This window comes from Malurus melanocephalus, unplaced genomic scaffold (assembly GCF_030028575.1).
Source record: "Malurus melanocephalus ecotype Western Australia unplaced genomic scaffold, MMel_1.1 scaffold_742, whole genome shotgun sequence".
Taxonomy (NCBI): Eukaryota; Metazoa; Chordata; class Aves; order Passeriformes; family Maluridae; genus Malurus; species Malurus melanocephalus.
The window spans coordinates 117,125-144,577 of NW_026623974.1; the positions used below are offsets into that span (position 1 = coordinate 117,125).

At 42.2% G+C, this 27,453-nt stretch overlaps 1 protein-coding gene across 2 annotated transcripts in view; it reads left to right on the top strand.

Annotated features, from left to right (window-relative positions):
* XYLT1 (xylosyltransferase 1) overlaps nucleotides 1-27,453 on the top strand; it is a 162,745-nt gene that overhangs the window by 92,159 nt on the left and 43,133 nt on the right. For both annotated transcript variants that reach the window (XM_057384736.1, XM_057384737.1), the window contains exons 3-4: nucleotides 13,733-13,905; nucleotides 14,511-14,713. In XM_057384736.1, the coding sequence (XP_057240719.1) occupies nucleotides 13,733-13,905; nucleotides 14,511-14,713 (376 nt within the window). The remainder of the gene's footprint in view (nucleotides 1-13,732; nucleotides 13,906-14,510; nucleotides 14,714-27,453) is intronic.

The window sequence follows — 27,453 nt, forward strand, 5'->3', positions numbered from 1 at the left end:
CCCCTCACTTGTGTTCTTTTGTCTGAATACAGATTTATAATTTTGTATTGCATTGTTCAGAAAACGGTGTAGGTAACTTGGTTTCTACCAAATTTTATATGGCAAGGGCCTGGATTATTTGTCTAAAATGCAGATAAAAGGATCAGCAAGCACAGCTGAAGCTGCCTTTTTGCTCTGAAAGTACCAGTTTCAACAGCAGAAAGAAATAGTAAGCATAGTCTATAGTAAAAAAAAAACAAACAAAAAACAACTAAATCCTTATTCAGATAGCAACTAAATCTAGTGAAGAGTGAATAGGAATGTGAGTTCCTTTCTGCCTTGAAGGCAGCAATGTTGTTGAAAACTAATGCTGGAATTTTATTGAAATAGTAGGTGGCTTTTCATTTTTGAGGTGCAGATAGAAAAAATTATCTTATGGATAAATAGAATCTCCAGATGAGTTTTCATCTTAAAGCATTACAAATGTATTTCAGCTATATCTAAAACCATCCCACTGCAATAGCACAGAGATGCCCTAAGTACACCTTCAGTGCTTTGTAAGCTTCTCCAGAATTCAAGTAGAACGTGAAAACCTTGCATCATCCCTTAATAACTCATTTCAGAGCTGCTGAAGTATTTTTYATCATTTGCATAAATCTTGAGTAGAAATAACTGTGATTTGACGATTTTCTTTTCATTATCTGAGTTGAGAACTGAAAACTMTAATTGTTAGCTGGCCTAAATTGGTGCAGCTTCATTTGGATGAAGCAGTGAACCAAACCAACCCTGCAGCTTTTCTAAAATGCCATCGTCTCCCTTTTCAGCATTTGCCTGTGCTGAGGTAAAACAGAGGAAATCCTACATTTCTTCAGATTAATTGGATTAATCTAGACTGGAAATTGTGTAATACTACMCAGGAGACATTTAGCATCCCTAAARCTTAAGGCTTCAAAGGGCAGTTTTTGTAGCAGTTCAGGCTCCCTACCTGGGCTTGTTTATTGCYTTGGAATGCAGACATACTTTTATGATTCATAATCATCCTTAAAGAAATTCAGCTGTTATCTAAAATGCTCTGTTGGGAGCGCTCAGTAGTTATTAATTAATAATGCATCACTAAAGCAACAAAAAGGCAGGTAAAGATGCAGTTACAAGTATTGGCTGKGTCTCTGCTGCCTTCAGAATTGTGGTTATGTCTTGTTTTCCCAGGTTTAGCTTATCCTCATGACTCTGGGTTCTCCTCTTCATACTCCAGGCACTTTCTTTAGAAAATACTGACTGATGCATGAATTTATCCATAGTTAAAAGTAAACCAAAATGCCTGTTAGCATTAGGAGGTATAAATTGATTCTCAACCTTTTTTTCAGTGCCAGAAACCTGTCAGGGACTTGWGAGACGAGAACAAAAAAACACTCAGTAATTTCTTTAAATGAAGAAAATTTAAAGCTAAGTATAAAAAGGGGGAGGAAAAAAAGCACGCTAAAATCCACATRGAACTGGGTTTATATATTGCTAAAGAATTTTATTGACAACAGTGTACTTTATTAGAATGCCAGTGAGGATCAGTGCTGTGAAAATCAGTGAGAATCTGGTTTCAGTGGGGTTAGAGATGGATGTCCATGCTTTTGAGTAAGAAAAGAATGGACTGTTGGGAGATTTCCTATACCCACTGCTGGCCCACAGCTGAACTCTGTTTGACAATATTTTTTTTTTGTAGTTTTGCTTTCATGCTGATTGCCACATTTGCAGTGTATCCTATCTTTGTGTGGTAATTGGTAATCTGGAAAATTTACTTGGTGTGCAAGATTTAATATTAGGTCCTGCTGTCATGCTGACAATGAATTAGCTTTTTGGACTCTATCATATGTTCTCAGCAGGCACATATGTAATTAAAACAAGCCCACGTTGAGTTCCATATTAACACTCAAATCACCTTTGGCAAAAGGTCTCTGTGTTCTTTTGGGATTATACTCCAGGGCAATGTAATTACAGWGTCAAGTGTAATTTTTACTTTTAAATACTTCTTCAATTACAATAATATTAAACTTTTCCACACTAGTTCACTTTTGCATTTATAAAATAATTTTGTTCCAATAAGACGGTTGCCAGCACAGGCAWTCTATTTCAGATGTCATCTTCAACTCTGTGAAAGTTGTCCTGTTGAACAGTAAACTTTTGGTGAGGAGACACGGGATTAGTCTACAGAAAAAGTAATTTCAGAAATTAAGTGTTCTTTCATTAGAGAAAAGTTGGTATTTACTGTGTCAGTAAGGTCAGGATGGTCCTGTCAGATAAAAGAAAGGGTGAGAATGAGTGGAGTGTGTGTGGATAAACAGTTCACCTTCTAGCAATAGTGTATTGAGAAATAATATGAGGAGATTTTTCATCATTCTTTTAATGTTAAAATAAAGATAGGGAAAATAAAATTATATTTGAAAGAAATTGCAGCTCAGATGTTTTTGATTCTTTTAGCTAGAATGGGGGATTGTTAAGGAGGCTCAAAGTTAATCTGCATTTGTATTGATCAAGAATTGTTCARAAATGGAACATGAGCAGAATCTGGTTCAGGCATGCTCATTCTCTTTTGATACTGATTTTCCACTGTCCATTCTCCATTGATTTCAGAAGGGCTGCAGAGCAGGAGATGGACTGAAAGGAATTCAGCAGATGAACTGAATAAAGTTACGTTGCTACTACCCATTCACTARCCCCTGGCCTTAACAAGTAATATTCCTTCTTGGCTCAATCACAAATAATCTTTGGGGGTTTTTAGCTGTTGGGCTGTGAGGAGGTTGAGTTCCTGGTAGGCAGAGCCTCATGGGAGTGTTTGCAGCTCCTGCAGTGAGAGCAGACCTTGCTGGAGATCTCGGTGGTTGCTGCTTCTCCGGCGCTCTGGGTTTGTCCCTGTCCGTCCTGAGGTGCTGCCCTCGGGTCCTTACTGACCCTGCCCCTCTGGACAGTGGAATGTAGAACATTTCCTGCAGCAAACCTGCCGGGGCTTTTCTCCTGTGYCCTTCACTCAGCTGCTCAGTGTCAGAGGGAGCTCCTGCCCTGGCCTGGGGTGTGCAGCTCATGGGCAGCTCCAGCACCTGACAGCCAGGGAGCCTTTGGGTTCCTACTGCAACCCTCTGCCAACAGTTCTGGTTTTCCTGGTCTCCTTTTTAAAATAAACATGTCATTTTACAATCTGCGAGGTGTTTCTTGCATTTCACACATTTTCATCTCCTAAATTAGGTTTACTTAGCAGTTTTGCTGCCAGTTGATGATTTTCATGCCCTACTGTACCATAAAAGCCAAGTTGTGAATGACTTTGTTTGGGGCTTTGTCTTTCTAGGGGAGGAGGAACTGAATTATATCCGAACAGAAGTTGTTTGGGTTTAGATTTTTCATTTTTATCTTTTAAGCCTGCCTTTGTGATAGAGGTGATCAAATAGCTTGTGTATGAGTGAGAGATAGCAGGAGGAAAACCCAAATTTTGGAAACCAATGCTCCTGGATTACATCTGGACCTTCAAAGCAGTTTTTAGCACTCGCTTTACCTAATTAAAATGCATAACAACTTGGAYGTGTGCCCTGTCTCACAGTGTGCTGCACCATTGAGTTATTCCTGGAGAGCCACACGAATGCATCAGCTCACTTCTGCCAAACTCCCCAAATGCAGTGGGGTGGGATGAGCTGCACCAGCAGAGCCTCCCTGTGCCATGGTCCTGCCCAAACCTTGCCAGTGCACAGGCAGCAGCACTGAAAGGCAGGATCAGTCCCAGCTGCAGGAAATGGGGAGTGCCTGGGGCCAAATTTAGTACCTCTGACTGCTGACATGAAATGGAGAGTTGCAGAATGGGAAGAGAGACTCTGAGAGCAGAGTTAACATAATTTTAGGAACAATATCCAGTATTATTTTTGTCTGTAGAAAGTCAGTGTTAATTTTTTTGTTTCAGACATTGCCCAGCTGCTCTTCTTGTGCAGTATAGAGCAGACCCTGCTAAAAGTTCCTGTTGAAGCAGCTGCTTGTCATCCAAGGGCATCATAGAACTTGTTAACATCTGAGAGAAGTTTATGATTCATTTATAAATTATGGTATTATTGCAAGAGTGTACTTCACATACAAAYTCTCCCCAGATGATTTTAACATCAGCCAGTAACTTATTTAGTCAATAAAGTGACGTTTTCAGCACATTGGATTTTTTTAACAAAACTGTAATGTCTATTGAAATACAAAAGAATCACTTTATGTTGGTTTTGCTTGAACATTTTCTGATGCCAGCAATATGATTTTTCCTTTGTTTTCCTCTGGTGATGTGTGATTAGTTAAAGGAGTCCTTTTATTCCATGATGGAGTAATGGAGTGCAAGTCCTTTATTTTAGCAACAGGACTATGCTGATTTGTTCAATTCTTTGCCCATCACTTTAAGTGTGAAAATAACATCCTCATGAAAACCAGTCCAAATAATTTTCATTAGAACATTTTAAAAATCAAGCTCAGTTAATTCATGGTAGTTTGTCCCTTCTTAGCAAAACCTTTGTATTAGGAGTTGCTTTCCCTGYTGTTTCAGAGGGATGAATGCCAGAAGTGCTCCCTGTTGGGGCACAGGTTTGGTGCAGATGCAGATGGGGCTGTGCTGTCCCAGGGTTTGGTTCAGAGGGTGAGGAAGGGGCTGTGGAGCAGAGCAGGKGTTCAGCATCTCCCTGCTAAGTGAACGTTTCACTCACACAGAACCCAGCACAATGAACCATGGAATTCAAGATATGATTTTCAAGGCACCCTAATTGGATTAGAGGGAAGATATGTTGGCTATGAAATGTTTAGAGGATTAATGCCCAACGATTTTTCTTTTTTCCTTCTTAAACCATCTTTACTAATCCCTCTTGATCAGAAGCAGCTTCTGGAAAGCCAGGAAGGAGAGCCCAGCCCTACCTTTCCCATCTCCAGGAAGAGAGACACAGGTTCTTATATGCATTGCACAGACCAAAATACTCCATTTCAGTTAGATCCAGAGTACTCTTTGTCAGTGGTGCTTGTTTTTTTCTAAAAATGTGAATATTTATACCCTTGTTAATGAACAGCTTTGGAGTGTAAGGGTGGCCTGTGCAAGAATTAACATCCATCTATTTCTCCTGTGTTTTAACCCCTCTATATATGCTAAAATCTAGCTCAAGTAGTGCAGTGTCATTTATTATTCAGATGTTATTGTAACTGAGCATACCATACAATTACATTTTTGAAGTCTGCTGAAGGAACAAGTGTTAATTGCTTACAGTGGAATCTATTTGCTGGTGGAAATGTCACAATACAATTACGTTGTGTTCCTCCATCTGACAAGCAATATACTCAGAGAAGATTGGTCCTTTTATTCTCTGTTGAGTAAAATTATTCACATTCCACCTTCATCCTTTAAGTAATACACATGGTRGCAAGCTTTTGGGGAGCACTTAAGCTGATCAATGATAAAATAATTCRTGTGTTACTATTCACATGGGCAAATGAGAAGTGCTTTGGGTCATTTGACAAAACCATTGCTTGCCAGTGTCCTTTAACATGAAGGATATTTGACAATAGCTACATGTCAAAAAATGAGTTTTGCTGAAAAATGTATACTCTGAGTGTAGAAACTGCATTTGTTTCTGAGGGAGGCTTGATTTCAGGTGTGCTGCTTTACTTTAAATGTTTCAGTTCCAGCTGTGTCTTAGATAATCTACCAGTGTATACAAACTCGAGGCATATATATATATATATATATGTGTATAGATATATGTTTATGGTGCCTACACATGTGTGAATGTGATGTTTCACGCATCTTTTATTACCACAGTGTGAGATTCTTAACAGTGCTCAGTTCCAGCCCTGCAGCCTTTGAAATCCACAAAGTTTGACTCAAAGAGATGCAGAGGAAGCAGAGCCTGACAGCTTTGGAGTGAATCTGCACAGACCTGGGCTATTTATCTGTCCTCTCTCTTTTGACTGTATTGTGGAGTTCCTATTAATTTCACTTGCACTGTGAGTGTCAGCTAAAACATGAGGCTAAACTTTCCCATTCTGCAACACGCTGACACAAGGAACAGGTATGAGGGTTGATTTTTGCTTTTGCTAGTGCAGTCTTTGTTCTCAGTACCTAGCCTGACCTTTTCAAATTGGCTATGTAAAATATATGTGAAATTCTTCACTTTTTTGGTCTGTTTCCAACTTTATGTTCATAAAAGAGAATAAAGGTAGATTTTGCCCTTCCAATTCTGCATTCAAAAAATAGGRCACAGATATAATGGAATCTCAAGGGAGGATTAACTTTGAGTTAACACACCAGGTACTCATGTGGTATCAATTAACTCGGTCCTGGCCTTACACCAGCTGTTTATAATGATTGTTAATTTCTTAAGATTATTTAGGGCAAAGATACTTTAGGTAGGACTTGAAAGATGACAGCACCGTGAAACAGAAAGGGAAGACATTGATCAGACGGGTAACAAACATGCTTTTATCTACCTATTCATTTCTTGGTAGTCTCAGCAGTACATAATATCTCCKGGGAGGTTATGTGAAGTAGAGTCGTGTGTAATTGCTTGTGTTTTCACTCCTTATTGATTATTCGTGCTGTGAGCATGAGAGGAAGAGATGGTGTAAAGGTTACGGTGTGCCAGTCTCCAAACACACTGAAACAGACACTCCAATCAGCAAAGCCTGTTTCAAATGCTAATTTGAAGTATAAGCCTTGATATACTTCTGTTGTTATTTTGCTTAGGATTTGTTATGTTGATATTGTTCCTCTCTTGTTTGATGTCTGCCTTGGTTGCTCTTGTTGCACTGGTTGCTCTAACTTACTGGCTTTCAAGTTTTTGTTCCTTGAAGGCTTAAACTTCCTGATGATTTGAGGCAGAAGAGAAAGTCTGTACTGGCATAAGGACATTTTCTATGTTTTCTTCTCATCCTGCACAAGAAATCTAGATGGTTTTCCAACAGGGAAGGGAGTGAGGTTCCTCAGAGAAGAGCAGACTCCAAAGCCCATTGTTGGTTTTGGCATGAGTGGTGGTGAGCCTGTCACTGGTGTCCCATTTGGGATGTAATCCATCTGCAGCAAGAGGGCTGGCAGCCTGTGGAGTGTAATTCAGGCCACCTAAATCAGTAGCTGATTGTCCAGAAAATACAAATTGTGAATGAGGTTTTGTAAACGCTTCAGTCTGGGTTTGTGTCATCAGTTTCCTTGGGAGTGGTGGGATGACTTATCTTGTATGATTAATTCCTGTTCTCATCACTTTGGGGCTGTTGATAGGAGCATCCTTAGCAACAACCAGTGGTGGATAAGGTAATTAAACACATGCCTCATCTGAACCCTTTCACTTCTGGCCTTCTGTCACCTCTGTCCTCCTCACAAGCACAAGGTTTTCCTGGCAGTGGTCACTGCAGGGTGGGAGTCACTTTTGGAGCACAAGAGCTGAATGAAGTGTCTCCTCCTGCAGTGAGCTCTGAGGTGACAGTAAGGAAACTCTCACACCTTGTGTGTTAGCCATAAAAGACAGGGCTGCTGGTTTTCCTTTTCCATTTGGTGTGCTGTCATGGAACTGGTGCATTCAGGAGCTGCTCCTGGTTGCAGTGTTGAGCTGGTTGAGCTCTGCAAGTTTTAACTCTGAGATGGGGATCACACTTGGAACAGGCTGCAGGTTTGTCCCGAGAGCCAGCCTGGAAAATTTCTTTTATTTGAGTGTCTTCTTAGAGCTGCATAACACAGGTACCTGTAAATAGTGGTCTTCCTCCTTTTTTGTGATTCCAAGTATTGCCTCTCAGGTGTTAAGTCATAGAATCATAAAATGGTTTGGGTTGGAAGGGATTTTGAAGATCATCTAGTCCCCATCCCCTGCCATGGGCAGGGACACCTTTCACTAGACCAGGTTCTCAAGGCCTTGTCCAACCTGGCCTGGAACATTTACAGGGTTGGAGCATCCACAGCCTCCCTGGGCAAACATTTTCCAKTACYTCACCACCCTCACAGTAAAGAATTTATTGCTAGTATCTAACCTAGATACTTTCTTTCAGTTTGTACCCATGACTCCTTGTCTTATCAGGGCAGTTCCTGATGAAAAGTCCCTCTCCTTGTAGGCGCCCTTGGGATGCTGAAGGTCTCCACAGAACCTTCTGTTCCCCAGGCTGAGCAGCCCCAGCTCCCTCAGGGAAGCTGTTCCAGTCCTCTCACCAACTCCATGGCCTCCTCTGCACTTGYYYCAACAGCTCCATGTCCTTCCTGTGCAGGGGCATCAGAACAGGGATGGGATCTGGTGGGATCCCACGAGAGCAGAGCAGAGGGGCACAATCCCCTCCCTCGACYTGCTGGCCATGCTGCTTTGGATGCAGCCCAGGGTTTGGTTGGTKTTTGGACTGTGAAGTCAAAGGTGTAAGGTGCAAGAAGGATGAAATGTCTTTGAAAGGAATATTTCTGTCTGTTCTTGGGTCTCCTTTTCATTACATCTCTGAAGTCCAACAGGAAAAATAGTSTAATGCTCATTTAAAAGGCATTTTGTATTCACCCTAATAACAGTGATCATAATGTGCTAATTGGCTGTTAATTGAGATGATAAACGCTATTATTATGAGATTCATTCTAATTCAACATTAATTAATTTACTGTTGCTTTTGAGTGTTATTTATTCATGGCAGTCCGTAGGAATAGGGAGAAAATGCTTGACTAACACACTCCAGCAAAACTAAAAATAATTGAGATTTGTCTCCCAGGAATGCTACCATTTTCATAATTAGAATAGTCAGAAAAGCAAGCTTGTTAGAGAGATGATTGCCCTGCCTAGATAAGTATTGCAGTAAATTAAGTTTAGTGTGTATTGCAARTGCAGTATAGTGGAATCTGATAATTAACTGGTCATTTGCAAATCATAAAAATGGTTTCAGTAATAACTTGGTACTGACTGCATGATAGAACAAATTTTTTGTTTGAAATATGGTAGGCTGCTTCAAACCAAGTGCTGCSTGGTTTTGTTAGAAATGTAGTGACYATGAGTGTGCTTCTGCTGCACACACATGTACATATGTACATGGATCCTGAAGATTGATTTTGAACAGTCCTGTGTTATCCAAACTGCTTTTGCAGATTTTGTGGTACAAAAAATTTCTGTCCTTGTTCTCAAGGTTTTTATATTTCTTCTTTACAGTGAATTCTGCAAGTCATGTGAAAAAAGACCTTCATTTYGAGTGCAGGGTGTCTTTCCTGCCCTTTATTTTTCTGTTCATGAACAGTAGAACTGAACCTACATCTGTCATTTCAGTGAGTTTCCCATTTTATATAAATTCTGCAGGGATGCAGAGCTGCTTATCAGCTCACAACCTCACTGTAGAGAAGCTTCCAGTGATCTCATGAAGGGAATTTCCATCTGTAAGGCAGTGACTCTTCTTCTCTGACTGCCCTAAGTTTATGCTGTCACCCTCTGAAATGATTAAAGAAGACTCAAAATGCCCACATCAGCAGCTCCTTTGTTCCAAGCCARGGTTTCTTCTCAGCATGGAAAGAACATTACTGAAATCTGTCTTTTTAATGTTAAATGCAGTGGCCACGGAGTGCTTCTAAATTATGTCTCACTGCTTCCCTCCTACCTTGCATTGATTTTTTTGCTTATGGGTTACTTGATCATATGAAGTTACAGAGGATCATAAATTGCTCCTGTAATTCTTGATAGARTCTGAGACTGAAAAATAGTAGAACAGGATTGTTGGGATGAAACATTACTGCAAAAAAATTGAATATCCATTCTTCAATAGCAGTGTGATTCCTGAATTATTTTCTTAGGTGGTCAGTGCTAACTCAGAGATAAAAGATATGGGTAACAGCAATTTTCAGGAAATCTACAGAATGCAAATAGCAACWCTTCATTCTGTAAATCATAACCATCCCTCTTGAATCCCCATGTCTGGGGACAGTTGTGCAGATCATCTCAACTGATTTCACCTCTCCTCCTTAGGTAAACAAGGTAAAATCCACTAGGAGGAGCTACACCAGTGACCAGATGGGGTGATTATCTTCATCAGGTGTTGGTTTGCTTTGCTAGAGCCCYTCACTGGCCTGGGCTGTGCATGTGCTGGGCTCAGTGGGCACACAGGGTGGTGATTCCACATCATGGTAATTATCTTATTTACCAAAGGGGTCTTCTGCACAGTGGACAGACCAATGGGCATTTTATATACACATAATTGTAATAATTTAAATATATATGTATGTATATAAAATCAGTGTTCACATAAAATCTTTTCTTTCACTRAAGATCTCCACAAGGGCCACCATGGAAACCAGTAAAGCATTTCTTAGACTGGAGGTGAAAATGRACATCCCAAAGTTGGGCTTTCCATYTAAGTATGGTTAACAGRAGCTGTGCTTCAGAATTTACCTCTCCTGTGCAAGGTGCTGTCACAGGAGAGCACTGCAGCACGACAGAGCCTCCCCTCTCGAGCCTGATGGCAGCTGATGCCCTTGGTGTAGTGGGCCATTGGGGCTGAGCTCCAGCARGAGTTCTGGCTCAGGCCAGGGGAATGTTGCTGTCACCAAACCCTCAGACAAAATCTTCTCATCAGGTCCTGATGGCTCACTGGGAAATTGCTCAATGACTTTTTTTTTTTTTTGTCGTTTTTATAGAACTCCAACTACTTCTATTACCAGGTATGATACAAAATTTTTGTTTCCTGAATGAAAACTTTTTTCTTTATTTATTTTTGGTCTTGCCACCATTTGTACAAGGCAAAGCTAGTTTTGCTATAATCAAAATGGAAAACATTTTCAGATGAAAGCCAAGCCTGGAAATTTTCAACCTGCTGTGTTGTAGAGTTGTTGAGCAATTGAAAAGGGGTTTATAGTGGAAATCTGAGTTCAGCAACTACCACTCAGCTGGCTGTTGCAGAAATGGTCCCACTGAAGGGAATGGGGCTGCTCCTGGGAGTTTAAGTAGGGACTGCAGAGCTCTGCCTCTTTGGAGTGATTGTTGCTCATACTCCTGCTGTAATGACAGGGCTTCTGATTGCATTTATGGATGTAATAGCAGTAAATAGTGTGCTGAASTACACAGCAATAACTCTTCTGATGTCCTCTGTCCATTGATTCATGGGTTAAGGCACAGCATACACACGTGGCTGTGCTCAGATGAAGTCAGCAGCATCCCGGTATCTGTGCAGAGGAGATCTGTTGGGCAGCCAGGACAATACCAGACTGAAAACAGGACAAGATGGATTGATTTGCAAAACATAAGATGGCTCACAAAATAGATTGAAAGATTGCTTTGTGCTGCTGGGGAGGTCTGATCCCATTAATTAACAGTAGAGGTGAGAGATCAGCAGATTGGCTCTGAGTTACATTGGGGGATGATTGAACATAATGTGGCATCCCCACAAATGTGAAAATGATTGCACTATCTTCATTATTCTGGCATTTAGTAATGCTGCAASAGTTGAAGATTAAGCTCTTAATTATGAGTATTGATTTTTCTGGGCACGGAAAGTGCAAGTTGAAATTTCACTAGAGCTGAGGTTCTCCTGTTATCTTTGAAAGCAGGTACAGGTTTTCCTGCCAACACACTGATGTCAGTCCTGTCAGGCTCTGAGCAGGAAGCAAGAGGGCAGCTTTCACTTTCCTCAGTAAGTTTGTGCAAGACATTTGGTGACAGAGCAGAGTGCTGTGGTTTGTTTTCAGCAGTGGATGGCACAATAAACACCCTTTGATACATGGGCTGGAAGATGAGCTGGGTGTGCACTTCCCCTTCTGTTRAGGTTCCAGTTTCTCTGGAGCAATGCAATGTGAGAAGTTGCTCTTCTATCCGCTGTTCCTGTAATGAACAGCAAACTTCGAGGAATCCTAAGACAAGTCCTGCTTCAAGGCCAGAGGCTGTTTCACCTGTCTCAGATGGCCATAAGAGGATGCTCCATTCACTCTCCCCACTGACTTGTGTGTGTAAAGAAATTGTGAGAGTAGAGCTGTGCTCCCAGGATGGAACTGTAACAATCAAATTCTTCATGGTTGTTGTTTTACTTTCTATTGACATTATGGGCTTTTTATTAAGGTTTGTAAAGCACTGATCTGCCTAAAAATCTAAAGCACTGATCTGCCTAAAAAAAAATCTACTCTAGAAAAAGGGTATTCTCTAAACATGTTGGGAAGTGGGAAACGCACTGACATGATGTGCTAGGCTTTGGTCTGCATGAGTTTTACAGAGATGAAGTGGCTGGAGCTATTCAGGTCTTGACATTGCTCATACACATCTGAAGTCCTGCTGTATTTTTTAATAAGCAGATCCTCAATTCARTGTTTCCTGCCAAGTTCATCTTCTTTGCAAACCGTGCTGGTTCTTTATCAGTGAAATAGTCTGAGGGTGCTAAGCAGCCATGAGCTAAAAGCAGGGAAGTGACAGCRTAGAGCAAAGTAACAGATAGTCTGGCAGATGGAAAAAGTAACATTCTTCCTTTGTGAAACTCCAGGCAGCCAAGAATAGGATTGTATTCAAAAACCCATAATAGTATGCAGGTGGCAAATGCATGTATAAAAACCTAAACCTAAAAGAGAAAGAAGAAACAAGCACATAAAAAAAAAAAAAGGTTAGAAAAGGAAAACAGCAGAGAGCAAAATAAGTCACTGCAGGAATTTATTAARGAAAACTGATGCAGTGAGGTGGCATTTCGGGTGAAGATTTGAGAGCATTTTGTTCTCAGTAATTGCTAGATAAATGATAGTGTAGGTATTGAAAGCAAGTTAGATTAAAATAAAAGACCCATAATAYGACTATTTTAAATTCCTCTCACCTTCTGCATATCATTGCAGAAAACCACAGATTRCAGAAGAGAGGTATCCAAAAATGTAATGAAAACCACTAAAAATATTTGAGTCCATTGATGGAACATCATCAGCTTGAAATCAAAGCAGTTTAAAAGAAAAATGGCTTGTTTTTGCAATTGCAATTGCCCTTCATTCCCCTGTCAGTTCTCTTTGCAAGCACATTTTCCTTCTCTCACAGTCCCTTTTTGTCCCTGTCACTCGGAAGAAACCTTAAGCACGTGCATGGTGAAGCTCAATAGCTGCACAGGAGAAACAGTAGAATTGGGCATAGGCTAATGGCCATCATAAATGAACTGAAAATTATAGAAAAAAAATAAGCTTCTTTCTAATATTTTAATACWCATCCAAGTAGTTCTGAAACAGTGGTGAAGGGTTTTTAAAAAAATACCATTTAAGTTGTTTGTGTCCCATGTAAGGTTAAGAGTGACTCATGGGGCTAGAAATTTGCTATTGTCTAGTCTGAACACAACTGGGGGCAATAAAGTGGCACTAATTTATRAGCAGTACTACTGCAAAAGCTGTTCTTTCAGGGGCTGTGGATGAGCAGCTTTGGCTAAACAGGGGGTTTCCTTCTGGGGGAATGTTTGCCTTGTCRTTGTTTGAATATTTTGGATGCTGCTTACAAACCTGGAGGAGATTCCTTTGAGGGTTCAAATGGCTGTACTCAGGTAGAGCTTGATCCAACCCATAAACATCTGGGTACTTGCCCATGTTTATGCAGCCTTGTTCAGGATGAGGCCATGGGCATGGGCTGCTGCCCAAGGGGTGGTGGCCTGTGTGGGGACAGAGGAGAGGGGTACAAACCAGATGGGACACAGGCTGGCACCCCTGTGAGTTCTCACCCTGCCCTACAAAGTGCCTTTGAAGGAAGAGCCCAGGTGGAATGTGTACTGCTCTCTGCACCCCTGCCCTGTGGATACACTCAGAGATGTCCTGTGTTTTGTTTTTGAACAGGAAAAGCCAACAACAATGTACAGTGGGATGAGGACTCCGTAGAATACATGCCAGCCAACCCAGTCAGGATCGCATTTGTCTTGGTTGTTCATGGCAGAGCTTCCCGGCAGCTCCAGCGCATGTTTAAGGCTATTTACCATAAAGACCATTTTTATTACATTCATGTTGACAAGGTAATATATCACTGGTTATAAATTGCCTGTCTCACCATCTGTCAGTCCACCCATCTTTGTCATCTTCTTCATCTTCCCTTTACCTCTGCTGCATAAAGTGCACGTCACTTTTTGTCTCTCCATCTGTTACATATTTGGAGCCTMTTTTTTTTCCTTACATTTTCTTTCTTGTTATCTTTTTTATGTAACAGCCTTCATTTCTCCTTCTATGTCGATGACTATCTCCCCTTGTCTGTCTGTTGTACATTTAGTTAGCAATAATGGAWAAGTTGATGCAGACTGAGGTGGTGGATGGAGAACTGCCCTGAGGTGTCTTGGGCAAGTTACACACTGCAGTCACCTCCTTTACAAAAACCCTTGGGGATCTAGGATGAAAATGGTGAATAAAGCTAATCACACTGATAAGTGATTACTGTAGTTGTAATAAAAAGTATTAAGCAGGGCTCTCTGTACATTTAGCAGAAGAAGGCTGTATACCATATAAGTGAGGGCAAAGCAATGGCAGCGCTCAGTGAGTCAAGAAGTAGGGTTGGCCTTTAGTGAACACAGGGAGAAACAATTTTGGACAGAATAACGTGAATGTGTTACTCTTTTCTCCTGTAAAGCGGTCCAATTACTTGCACCGGCAAGTGCTGCAGTTTGCCAGCCAGTACCCAAATGTGAGAGTCACCTCCTGGAGAATGGCCACCATCTGGGGAGGAGCAAGCCTGCTGACCACCTACCTGCAGACCATGAAGGACTTAATGGAGATGAGTGACTGGCCCTGGGATTTCTTCATTAACCTCAGTGCTGCTGACTACCCCATCAGGTACAATGAGCATTTTAAGAATGTACATGATTTGTTCCTAAAGGATAATAATTATGGCTATAAGGGATGACATGTCTGTGTGTGCTGCAAGAAGCAGAGGGGCAGTTTCTTTTATATTTCAGCAGAAAACTCCTGCTGGTGAGGCTGGTGTCTGACAGCCACACTAGCCAAAGATTCAATCACCTGATTGTACCCTGTCTGTCTGCCACTTGCCTGGGGGCACTTTGACTGAGAGGCAGCTCTAGTTTGTCATTTTTTCCAACAAAAGGGGTACCTGCAAGAGAGGATGGGTAAAGTGGCCAGCAGTGCTGGAGCTCAGCAAATGAATCCCAGGCATGGAGAGATTCCTCCCTCCCAGGGCTCTGATTAACAGTTTGATTTGATGTCTCAGCAAGTGTTAAAGGTATGAATATAGATTCAGGTACTCCTCTCCCTTTTTTTTTTGTGCTTTCTCTGTGGAGGATAATGGCTCTAGAGTGACAAATAACTTGCTAGAAGTCAATTGTATCTTYAGCACCCACCATTGACTCAATATCTTTATTCAGATGGTGTCAGGCAAAGAATTTCATACASCATCACATGATAAGGCTTGTGATTTTAAGGGAAATTATATTCTTTCTGGATTTACATCACCCAGGCCTCAGAGCTTCATTCCTATATTGTGCAAAAGTAGATAGTCCATGAAAAAMCCCCAAACCAACAAAGAACYCCCCAACAAACAACAACAACAAAAAATCCCAAGTATCCTTCAGCTGTTTGGTTTAKGCTGTAAGAGTTATGAAGAGGAGGAAAACATGAAATTCTCCTTGTGGCTTCTGTTTTCCTCTATGTTGAAATGAATCARTGRAAGGGGAAGTGACTTTCTTGGGCCRTTTCCTGATGAGTGATGATATGRCATGGTTTTAATATTCCTAGAAGAGAAATATGCTTCCCCTGGTTAGGCTTCTCCAAGATCTCTCAGAGTGTGAATCCCTCCTTGAAGGTGCTGCTTGGACTGAAGTGAACAATGACAAAACCCCTGAGCCCATGCCTTAGGAAGGATTTTGTGAGGACTGACAAAAAAATTTTATTTTTGGTGCCCATTTCTAAGCACTCTCAGTGAAATGCAACACATTTTGGGGAGGAAGATTAAAGYACAAGAGTCACTGAGACTGCCTTGATGTTAGAACATGGGGATTTGAATGAAGAAATCACAGTATTTGGAGTTAAACATTTTTGGTGTCCAACGGGAAGAGGACTAAYAATTTTGAGATATTAACCTTGTCTTTAAGGGAGAATGTGTAKTTTTCTGTATATCTCATGAGTTTTGGGATTAACTACCTTGTTATTCCCTATTACTCACTTTCCTGGTGAGGAATGCTGTATTGATGCTAACAAGTRGACTAAGGCAAGGCCATAAAGGGAGAGGTAGGTGTTGGCACTGTGAATCCAACAAGACAAATTGCAGCAGAATGGTTGYTGAAGGTCTGGTGTGGTTACAGACTGGTGCCAGCAGTTGTGTCCAGTTGTCCTGTGGTGTTGAGTCCACCCCAACCATGGTGTAATGTTGAGGCCATGACCTGGGGCAGCCTGAACTGGTCCCAGTGGAACCAGATGGGGTCTGTCACCTCCAGACATGGCCATCAACAGCCACGGGTTTGTGGAGCAGCCTGCAGTGGGTTCAGTGTTAASGGGTTCTTTGTAATAATGCCCTGCTATCTTGCAGTCATTCAAACTCTGAACAAGTGCCATTCAGTTGGAGAATTCCGGGAGGGTTCTTCAGAGGGGGAGTTCTTGGGGCTTTGCTTTCCCCTTGCTGCTCTCAGGGCTCTGTGCTGGGCTCTCAGTGGCWCCCAGGCAGGGCTGAAGGGCTCACTTCCCTTTCTCCAAAGCAGAAAATGATGGCAATGTGCTTCCTCTTCACACCATGGTGTACTTCAACTAAAAGTTAGAAGCCTTTTTCAGGGCTGCAACTTCAATGACAGTGACTTATAAGTAGTGTTAAGTATCTTTTTTAATATGGAATATTACAGCTATAAAAATGTTCAAATGTTATCTCATCAAATAGGAGTCCATTTCATTTTCATGGTGGAGACGTTATAAATGTATATTATTTATAGGCTTTAGAAAGCCATTACCTCCCTGCAAACCCCAGAGAGGGCTGATTGTTTTCCCAGGAAATAGTAAATAGGGTGTTTGAGGGTTTTTTTTTTCTTCTGGACCCCATGCCATGATTTGTCAGATAATGGGCTAGGGGCACTTTACACTTCTCTCTGGTTAGTCATATTGCAGTGGGTTTTGCTAGGTTTCCCTGCATAAGAACATATGAATTTTGTGGATTAATAGTTTTTATCCAGAACTGCTTCATATTAAGCTTTTGCTTCCCATCTGCCATTCCATCTGTAATACTGAAACCTTTACTGCTTCTCTTCTGATAATAAAAGCTAATCCAGCCTTCTAAGTCAAAAAAACATATTCAATATGTGAGGTTAATACAATATGATGAAGCCTAAATCTATCCAGGGACTAGTCTAGTATGTTCACAGACTACAGCAGAATTGCCAGGAGCCTTTCATCCTTCAGAAGAGATGTCCAGAAACAGATGTTACAGATCATACAATATAAAAGCACGGGAGAAATATATTAGAACTATTCATTTTGTGAGGGAAACAATTAAAAATGTATCAAATAAAACACATGCAAGCCAGGAAAAGCCAGATACCCCTCTTATTCCTCCTCACGGTAYTTTTTCATAATTTAAAGTCTTTTCTTTTGAGAGCCTCCTTCAAAATCTTGTGGGAAAGCTATCGATGTCTTCAACCTCTTACTTTACATGGGTATCTATCTGCATTATTTATTGTCTCTGACAAACAGCATAAAGTAGTCAACCTTATGCTCAGGGACTGAAATTTCACTCCCAACAAGGTGAACTATGGTAGAGCATCTATTCATGCTGAATGTTTAATGTGCATTGCAGGAGTSCTTGGATAATGTGGCAGATGAAGTGTTGCACCACTTAAATTAAGAAGTTTAATGAGATCATTTAACAGTGAATGTCATGTCAGTGCTTACCTGGCCACAAGGCTTGTATAAAGAATAAACATAATGAAATATTTGAACTATTTATAATTTACAGTAAATCACTGAGCCTCAATCACCAAAGGGATCACCAAATCTAATTGCCAGCTAATGCTTGGTCTTTAATAAAGGTCAAGCAAAATTATTAGCAGAAGCTTGGGGAGTGCTTTAGAATAGTAAGAAAATAAAGTGTCTTTTGATGGAGCCAGGAATGCAGATACAACTACATTTTCAATTATGGGCAATCAGGTAYAACAAAGGAACTTAAAAGAAACCCAGTGAAACTACTTGTGTTCTGCTGCTTGACCCAGTYGTGCCCTCTTGATGGCTGTGAACTTAGAAATCCCAAAGCCAGCAGGGCTGGTGAGAGCTGTGTAATGGCAAATGAGGCAAAGCCATTGGCTCCAAACACAGTTCCACTTTGTCTCACTTCTCATCAGTTTGACTTGAATTAATTTAACAATTCTATATCTCACTGGGATTCAGACTTCAGAGCTGTCCTCTACAGATATTTCCTTCCTGGCATTCCATGAATTGGTGCTGGACATGAAAGCCTGGATAAAGGATACTGACTTCCCAGGGCTGAATTTGGAGWGAAAGTGCTGGTCTGAAGTGCAGGCCTTGCCACTAGAATAATGTACCAGGCAGTGGCAAATGGTACAGTGTTCTTTAAAGTGCCCTTTGGAATGTTATCCTGGGMTGAAGCACTGCTCAGTTGTATTCCTACATCGAGATGGGAGTGCAGCACCAGTAGATTTTGCACTACAACATCTGTTAAGATGCCAGTGCCTGAGGTTTTTATCTCAGGATTGTCACTGACATTGTACGTGGTTTTGTTTGCTCAGAATATCTTTATCTGGCAAGCCAGATGTCAATCCACTCTTAATGCTTCAYAGGGAATCTTTTTTCAGGTCCAAAAAGGAACTTTATCAGTGTTTTTCTTGAATCTGCATTCTCTGAGAATTTCAGATTTGCTTCTGTCTTTAATCCCTCAAATAACCTTTTCTCCTCTTTCCTCACTTTGCCAGCACATTTGCTTGAGATTTATCTRTCTTTTGAAGGCTATCTTTTTGGTTTGCTATTCCCCTTCTCTGTTTTACTGTTAAATTATCAGTGGTTGGCAAAGCAGCGGTTTTGTGCATGGTCACAAATGGGTGGGGTGAAATGTGGAAATTATTGTGGCTTAAAACTTCTATGTCTCATGTTAACACAGTGTTTTCTTCAAGCTGGTAAACGTTAGTGATGAGAGACCCACCCTTTCTCTGTGCAGCCGCAGAGGTTATTCCTTCTGCCCTCCCCTCCTGGATTTAAGGCTGTAAAGCAGCTTTTGCTTTGGAGATCTGTAGTATCTGCAGCTCTTAGTACCTCCTTTGGATATTTAGTAYTTCTGAGATGTGCTCCATAGCCTCAGCCAGGCATCAGAAATAAATGCACCCCAGACTGGAACTGCTTTGGCTATCTGGGCATCTTTACAGTGCATGCAGATTGAAGATGCATCACTAAAGCACCGTTTTACATTAGGATTTTTACTCAAAGCACCCTTGTACTTGGCAGCATGTTACCCTGTTGATTGCAGGGTTAAACACTTCGCCCTGTCTCTTTTCCTGTGAGAGCTGRAGCATCTGAGCCAGGGGCTGGACCCCTGGGGGAAGCACCTGGCAGATGAAAGCCCCAGATGCCCAAGTGTGATGGGCACTGCAGCCTCCCAGCCCATGTGGGGCTGCCTGGTTGCTGTCCCTGCTCCTCTGGCTTGGTTCTGAATTTGCTCACAGGGAGGTCCTCAAGCTAAGAGCCAAAGGGTTTTCATCTGCTTGCCATTTGCTTTCTGGATGCAATTTATTTTTGCTTATTTATGACTGAGRAAAAAGTCTGTCTCCTAAAAGGGAGTTAAATGTGAGTCTTGCCTGGATTCATTCACCATTCTGCCTGATCCAGAAACAACAGCAGCACCTATGTTGTGATAATGTGCACCATTGGTTCCTAGGCAACAGTTGCATCTTTTATCTTCAGGATGCTACAGTGGTATCTGGAATAGTATTTCTGTGAGGGTGACAAATGTCTTGGGGCAGAGGAAGGCACTGAGCAGTGTGAGGGATCTTGCCAGCTCCGTATTTCTCCTTCACAGCTCCAGGAATATTTATGAAACCCATCTTTCACTTACAGCTTGCCTTGGTGGACAAATAGTGTGGGGTGGCCAAGTCAAGAAAAGGGACCTTTGTGCAGAATGGCTCCTGTACTTTAAATCCATGGCTATCAAAATTCCCCACCAGCTGCCCCACATTGGCAAATCCTTCCCCTGGCACTCAGCTGCTCACTGCATTCCTGGGCAAGAAGCTCCAGTGGGGTTGGAGCTGCAGTGGGATGTTTGTTGATTTTCAGGGAAATCCCAAGTGTGACTTTATATCTTGTGTGCTCTCCCATAACTTTGCTCCAAGTGACTTTTACTTTGGATTAAGTGTGAGGTGGRTAATGGAAGCTGCAGAGAAACAGGGCCTTGTGATGTTTACCTGGGGTTTGTGAGCAGAAACTTTAATGTCTCTTCAACTCAGTTGTGTTTGGTGGTTTTTTCAGAAAGTTCAGTGAAACCATTATCAAATTCCAAAAGCTAAAACTGCTTGAAAGAGGGAAACATTCCTATTATGGCATTGCATTTTAAACATGCTCCCTCTTTGTGGTCCTGCTGAATTCTCTCAGGAAATTAAAAATCTGCTGAAATTGCCGTTAAGACTTTTTTGTTTAGATTTCAGGATGCCACTTACAATAAAACAGCTGCAAAATAATACCTGCTGGCGGTTCAAAGTGAAGATAACACAACATGTGTTATTATACCTTTCCCAAGTCATTCTTAAATAGTTGTGAACCAAAAGGCCATTAAAGGGTGAACCAAAATGTTGTTCTGATTCAGTCTTTCAGTGCTGACATTGACTTAGGAAGAAGAGGGAGAGATGAATAGATAAATTCTTGCCCTTGAAATTAGGGGCAAAAGTGTAAGAGTTGAATGTGTTGAAGATTTTTGTGCTGAAGATATTTGTGTTGAAGATTTTTCAGCCAGTTGATACCACTGTGTGTGGTGTTCTTYATCACCAGGGATGTGCTGCAGAGTGCAGCTCTCAAAGGTTCTTTTTATTTTTCTTTTTAGTCCCAACTAGTGCTAACTTGTCAAAACTTTGTATCTTGAGATACTGGGGAAGCTTTGACCTGGTAGTGCAGAAATTCCAGAGCTACATTTTCCTGTGCAATCCCAGGTAGTACTAGGAACTAGTTGGCTTTTGCAGTTGCACCTTATTTCAGCTGAATACTTCTTTTCTGCTCGTCCTGCACAGTGCATTTATATGATAGCTCTGAATCTCTGTATGAGCAGCAGTGCTGAATGCCACTGACTCTGTTTGTGATGACCCATCTGTAGTTCCAGGCTGATGGGAGGGGATGAGGCCCTAAAAGGTTCATTGTAGCACATTCCACTCTGCTGCACGCAGTTTAATTATATCCATCATTCAGCATTACTTGATGAACCAGCTGTAGGCAAAGCATCCCTCAGCTTTCATCAGGATAATTGCACTCTTTGCCACATTAGGAACTGGTCTGGGGCCAAGTCTTTTCCAAATGCAGAGCCCATTCTCGGTTTAAATTTTGCTGCCCTAAAGTAACTTGGAGCAGGTAATGCAGAAACAATGCATTCTTTGGGGAGCTGAAGGCTAAAAGGTCTATAAATCCAAAGTRGTTATTTGTGTCACCTTATGGCTTTAACTGGGGCAGCCTCAGACATTTTTGCAGCAGCTCAGATCATTGTATTCTGATGATGGGATGCACCGTGCCAGTCAGGTGCAGGGGAGCTTCTGGATGATTTCCATGGCAAGGCTTTGCAGGGAYTGTGGCTCTGCTTGCTCTGTGAGGGTCAGTGTCATTGCCAAACCTCTGCACAGCTGCCATTGGAACTGGAACTGTTCCCATGGGGCTCAGGTCAYGTTGCAGTGGCAGCTGCAGAGCTACAGCTGGAGGCTAAAACACCCTGATCTCTCTTCTCTGTGGGGAACTGGTACTTGTGGTGTGTCAACAGACGCCAGTGCTGGGTTCCATCACAAAGGGCCTGGAGAATCATTTGTGAACCCCTACAGCCCAGGAGGGGATGGGCAGCCAGGATATGGCTCCAGGGCACAGCCTGTCCACTTGGCAGTGCCTGGAGATCACTGGTGACAGACCTAACTGAACTTCACCTGCCTTCTCCAGTGTCTTTTCTCAAGCTGAAGTGAGCCACTGACTCTCCTCTGATGCAATAAGACTGTGCTGGCTGCCACTCTGCTCCCCCCAGCCCTAGTAGTATCAGGTAGTGGGGCTGCACATTCCCATTGCAGACATCYTCTCTGCCTGTTTGTGCCCCATATCCCAGCTCTGCATTCTTCATGGACTTACTCCAAAACAGTCCCAACCAAGAGCAGGGCAAGTCGTCATCTGGCACAAATTGTCAAAATAAGATCACGCTCAACCCAAATAAAGGTAACAAAATGTGACCTTCTGTTGTTAAAACCAATTAAGTTCCCTTCCATCACCTCTCAGTTCATTATCCCTTTCACCCCCCAGGCCTTGTTGTTCCATCTTTTCAGGCYTGGTGCAGAATTAATGTTAAATCCCATTAGCCTGACCCCATTTTCCCTGTTTTGCCTTCTGGTCCTTTGAATTGATGCACTCCGACAGGTTGATTCAGCAGCTCAGGGATCAAAGGGAGTGGCAGGGCCAGGAGGAGCCTCAGGTTTATAAAAATTCACTTTACTTTTAAAGGAGTTTGTGGAAGTGTCTCAGCAGCTGTGTCTGGTTGGGTGCATGGAGAGCCCTTGGAGGCAATCCTGGCACAGAGGGCACCACAAGGCCTTTTCCCAGAGGAGTCCCCCMCTCTTCCCTTGGGATGACTCCAGTAGGATGCTGAAGCTCACTGGATGAATGTATAGTCCCTCTGACCTTTTCCTTACAAAGTGTGAGATGGGAGAAAAAGTTTCTTTACCCAGGTCCATCTTTCCCACTGCATCCAAAGAACTCTCTGCTCTCAGGGCAATGTCACACAAAGCTGGCCAATTTTTGTCCTGGATGACATTGCAAATTAGACAGGGACATGGCAAGAGCCAGCAGTGCTGACTGAGTTACACCTGGGAGCTTTCCTGCTCCCTTTCCCAGTGGCAGGAGGGTGTCTCAGCTCTCTGCTGCTTCCAAGCTTAGCATGAGCACTTTCTGCTTCATTGTTGATGTGAAACATCGGCTCAAAGCAGCAGGGAATGTGTCTGGTGAGCTTTGGAGAGGCTCTGGACCGTCCCATGTGGGAACATGCCTGCCATTCCCTCCCTGCTGGGGTAAGTGGATGTGACACAGTGGCATCAGCAGGGTGGTGGCCCTGCANGGCTGTGACAGTGGCATCAGCAGGGTGGTGGCCCTGCAGAGGGGCTGTGACAGTGGTTTCAGAAGGGAGGTGAACCTGCAGAGGGGCTGTGACAATGGTTTCAGCAGGAGGTGGCCCTGCAGAGGGGCTGTGACAGTGGCTTCAGCAGGGTGGTGGCCCTGCAGAGGGGCTGTGACAGTGGCTTCAGCAGGGTGATGGCCCTGCAGAGGGGCTGTGACAATGGTTTCAGAAGGGAGGTGAACCTGCAGAAGGCTGTGACAGTGGCTTCAGCAGGGTGGTGGCCCTGCAGAGGGGCTGTGACAGTGGTTTCAGAAGGGAGGTGAACCTGCAGAGGGGCTGTGACAATGGTTTCAGAAGGGAGGTGAACCTGCAGAGGGGCTGTGACAGTGGCTTCAGCAGGGTGGTGGCCCTGCAGAGGGGCTGTGACAGTGGCTTCAGCAGGGAGGGCGTGTTCTGAGTCCTTCGTGTGCTGTCCTTGGTGTCTGTTGGTCGTGCTGCTCTCAGAGTGTCCTGGGCAGGACAGGATGGGATGGCTCTGATTTCCTGGTCAGGGTGGGCTGTCGGGGTGAGTCACTGTCAGCACAGTCAGAGGGAGCAGGTTATGTTTCAGAAATTGAGAAATTACAAAGTTAAAGGTTAAAGCTGGGAAAGTGGCACTTTTACAGCTGTATGCAGAAAAGCAAAGATTTCTCTTAAGCTGCCAGACTGCTGCAGTGGTTGAGGAACACRCAGCCCACAATGATGGTCTTTCAATCCCGGTTGGATCTGCTGGGTGGATCCACCCCTGGCACAGAACCTGGCACAGAACCTGGCCCAAGCTGACACCTGGGGACACCAGAGGGTCTCTGTTGTGGCAGGACAGTGGGATTGCACCCCCAGACTGAGACTCCTCCAGGCAGAGCTCTGAGATGATGAGCACGGTGAAGGAGGTTTCTTCCTTCCCACTTTCTTGGAAGAAAGTGAGCATTTTTAATTATAATTGCTCAACAACTATCAAATCATTTTTCAACAATTAGCAAATAATTTTTCTTATTGATTTGTGCAAATAAAATTTCAGATGGATGTGGGAATGTATAAATTAAATTAAGTGAGTGGTTACTTTAAATCTGTGCTCATATTTAATTTTAATTTATTTTATTTTTGCACAAAACTCTTGATAATTTAATTTTAGAAATGGTGAAAAAAATTGCTGAATAGAAACTAAGCCATGTAAAATATACATGGTATAAACAAACAAAAAGTTCCTATTCAGCCCAATATCTAGATTTTTTTTCTTTCATACAAAATCTCACTAATTTGAGTAATGAACTTGATAATTTCTGCAGTTCACTCCACTTGCTTATTTAATCAGTGATTATTGTTTTCATCAAAATGGGATGTATCGTGTAGGCAGATGAGGTTCTACATGAATATGCAGCAGCAGACAAACACTGGAAAAACACAAAGCAATGAGCATCATTCTGTACTAAATAAAATCCCAGTGCTTTTATAAAGCTAAAATTATATCATGTTTAGTTTTAATAATTAAATATCCTTGGGTATTAGCAGCTGGTTAGTCAAGTATTTTCAAGTATCTTTTTTTTCAGATACTTTTCAGCAGATATTAAATGAACTCAGATGTTGTTGTGAGATATGATAATCCTGTCTGTCTTAACTCTTTGTAGWGCTGCATCCTTTCAAGTGATGTTCTGGCATCCTTGGGACCATGACCCTATCAAGAGTTTTTGGTAGCTAAATTTGGAGTTTTCTATATTGATCCCTGCATTGAGGCAGTGATTAGAAATGSAATGGCTTGTTATTGTAATAACAGRTAAAGGCAACTTTGGGAAAAATAAATTATCTTGGCAAATACTTTCCAGCAGCTGTTAGAAGTCTTTAATAATTGGCAGAATCTACTTTTGCTGCCACTCTGACAGAATGGATGGGCCTTATGGAAAGAAATGGTTGCTTGGGAATTTTTCTGGTGGAGAATTACCTACCATGAGACAGGACAGGGAAAGACAGAGCAGTTCTCAGTGATGGGAAGACAGTGCTGATTTTCATCTGTTAACATGTGCCACACATAGAACAACACATTTTCACAGCCTCTGAACTGGGAAACACCACAAAACCTTTATTATGATCTCCCTTAGCCTATTCATGAACACAGAGCTGGGTTTATGGTCTGGCTTACACTGAGTGCACTGCACTGATTTTGAAGCATTACAGATATGAAAACAGAATAAAGTCCTTTTGTGTAATGCTTTATCAGTAGGAAGGAATATAGAACAAAGCTTTTTTTTCCATTGATTAAAGGACTTGCAAGAGGGAATTTGTCTCACTATTGAAGGTACTAAAAATATTATATTTTAAGGAACAAAATGTGGCTAATTTGTGCACTGCTTTCTTCAAACATGCACTTTGGGCAGAAAGTGCATATACTAATGTTTCGGTTACTCCTTAGGTTGTTTTTTTTTCTAGTGAGAGAAAGGCCTTACTGTGATAAAAGTTTTTAAACAGAAATATACTGAAAAGAGAGATTGTTATTTTTCCTTACAGGATTAAAACTGAGTAAATAACCTCATTAAATTTAGGCATTCTGGGCATGAATGCTCTTTAGATGCATCTCAGTGTAAACAGCAGCGAGGTTTGAAGCTGTGTAGGTAACCTCTTCAGGTGCACTGCTGCTTCCTGCTTGCTGTCTATCAAAATGATCCTTTGCGTCAACACTCAGCTTCCTTATTGATGGAAATGAAAAATGTGATAGATCTTTGACAGTGTGATATTAAAATAGCCTTTCTGTGCCAAATTGTCAGCAGGTAGCTTGTGTTCATTAGCCACACACTCTGCATTCTGTCAGTCCTTACACTCCTAATAGAAAAAGGTTAAAACCATTCACATTTGGACTTGCTGATGGCATCCACCAAACTGGTGCATTTTTACCATGAAAATCACAATTCTTTCCTTTTATCCTAAGCACAGCTACCCTGGGAAGTTGCTGACTGGAATGTTAATGGCAGCTATTAGTGGWAGGTCAGCTAAAGTGACCGAGAGGAGCATTGTCCTCACTGTGTTTTGTGGGAACTCATCTGCCTGCATGTGACAAGTTCTTCCCAGTGTGGGCAGGCTCACCTGGCCCCACCTGGCTGGTGCCTCTCCTCCATTGKATCCTGAATTTGGGAGGAATTCAGCTTGAGCCAGAGTGGTGCCTGTTGTTGTCTTGTCTTTGGACAGCCTGCCATGAGCATGGAGGGTAAAGACAAACAAGAACAAATCCCTGATGGTGCTGCTCAGGGGAAAGCAGAGCTGAGCTCCTGCTGCCAGGGATCCTGAGCCCTCCACTCACCCCCWATGGACCAGAGTCAGGCACCTTCCACTTTAATGCTGGGAGTGTTGCATCCTGTCTGCAAAAGAAACCCCAAACACACCTATGGCTGTTAACCCCAGCAGAGGTGACAATATTTAACCATTGATCCCACCAGGGAACAACAATTCAAACAGTATSTTAGGCTGTTTTTTATTTCAATTTTTAGATTTGTGTTTGTGGGATCAAAAGCCAAAAAAGGTCTGCAAACAAAGTATGAATGTGCCAGAGATATCTCTAAACAGACCATAATAATATGACTGCACAAGTTGCCTCTGCTCCAGGCAGATGTGGCAGTTCTCTCTCATAAATTGCTTTCACAAGCCCCTGAATAGGAATTCTGCTTGTGAATATGACCTGCATCAATGCCAAAAGGAAATCTGCGTACTCAAGGCTGGCACCTCGGTTTAGGAGAGTGGCACTGGGGGATGTGGGTTAGGGATGGGCTTCAGTTGAATCCAGTGCTGGATTCAATGGTCTTAAAGGTCTTTCTCAAATTAAGCATTCCTGTGATTCTGTGTTTGGAGCTGACAGAATGCTGAGTAATCATATTATTTTATTAATCTCTGGGCTACTTATCAAAAAAYGCCAAGCATTTTAGATCAGGGAGTAAGTTGAAGAGTCCAAACCCCACATTGCTGTATTTCCTCTGCATTAATCTGCATTATTTTAATTTCCAGATACAACTAATGGGAATGCCAGCAAGGCTTGATAAACAGGTTTTGCCAACACTGATAAAAATAAGCATTTTTTCATTCGTGCAGTTCAACTAAACTGACATCTCTCGTGAATGTGGTGGGAGAGGAATTTTGCCTTACTACAGTATGTGCCTTTAACAAGTTTTCTACCCCTTATCTAAGTTAGACACACGTCTCTGCCTTTACTTGAAAATATTTATTTGAAATAGGCATTTAGAGGCCTTTCTGGCAAAGGCTATCTGTCAGGCACTCAAGT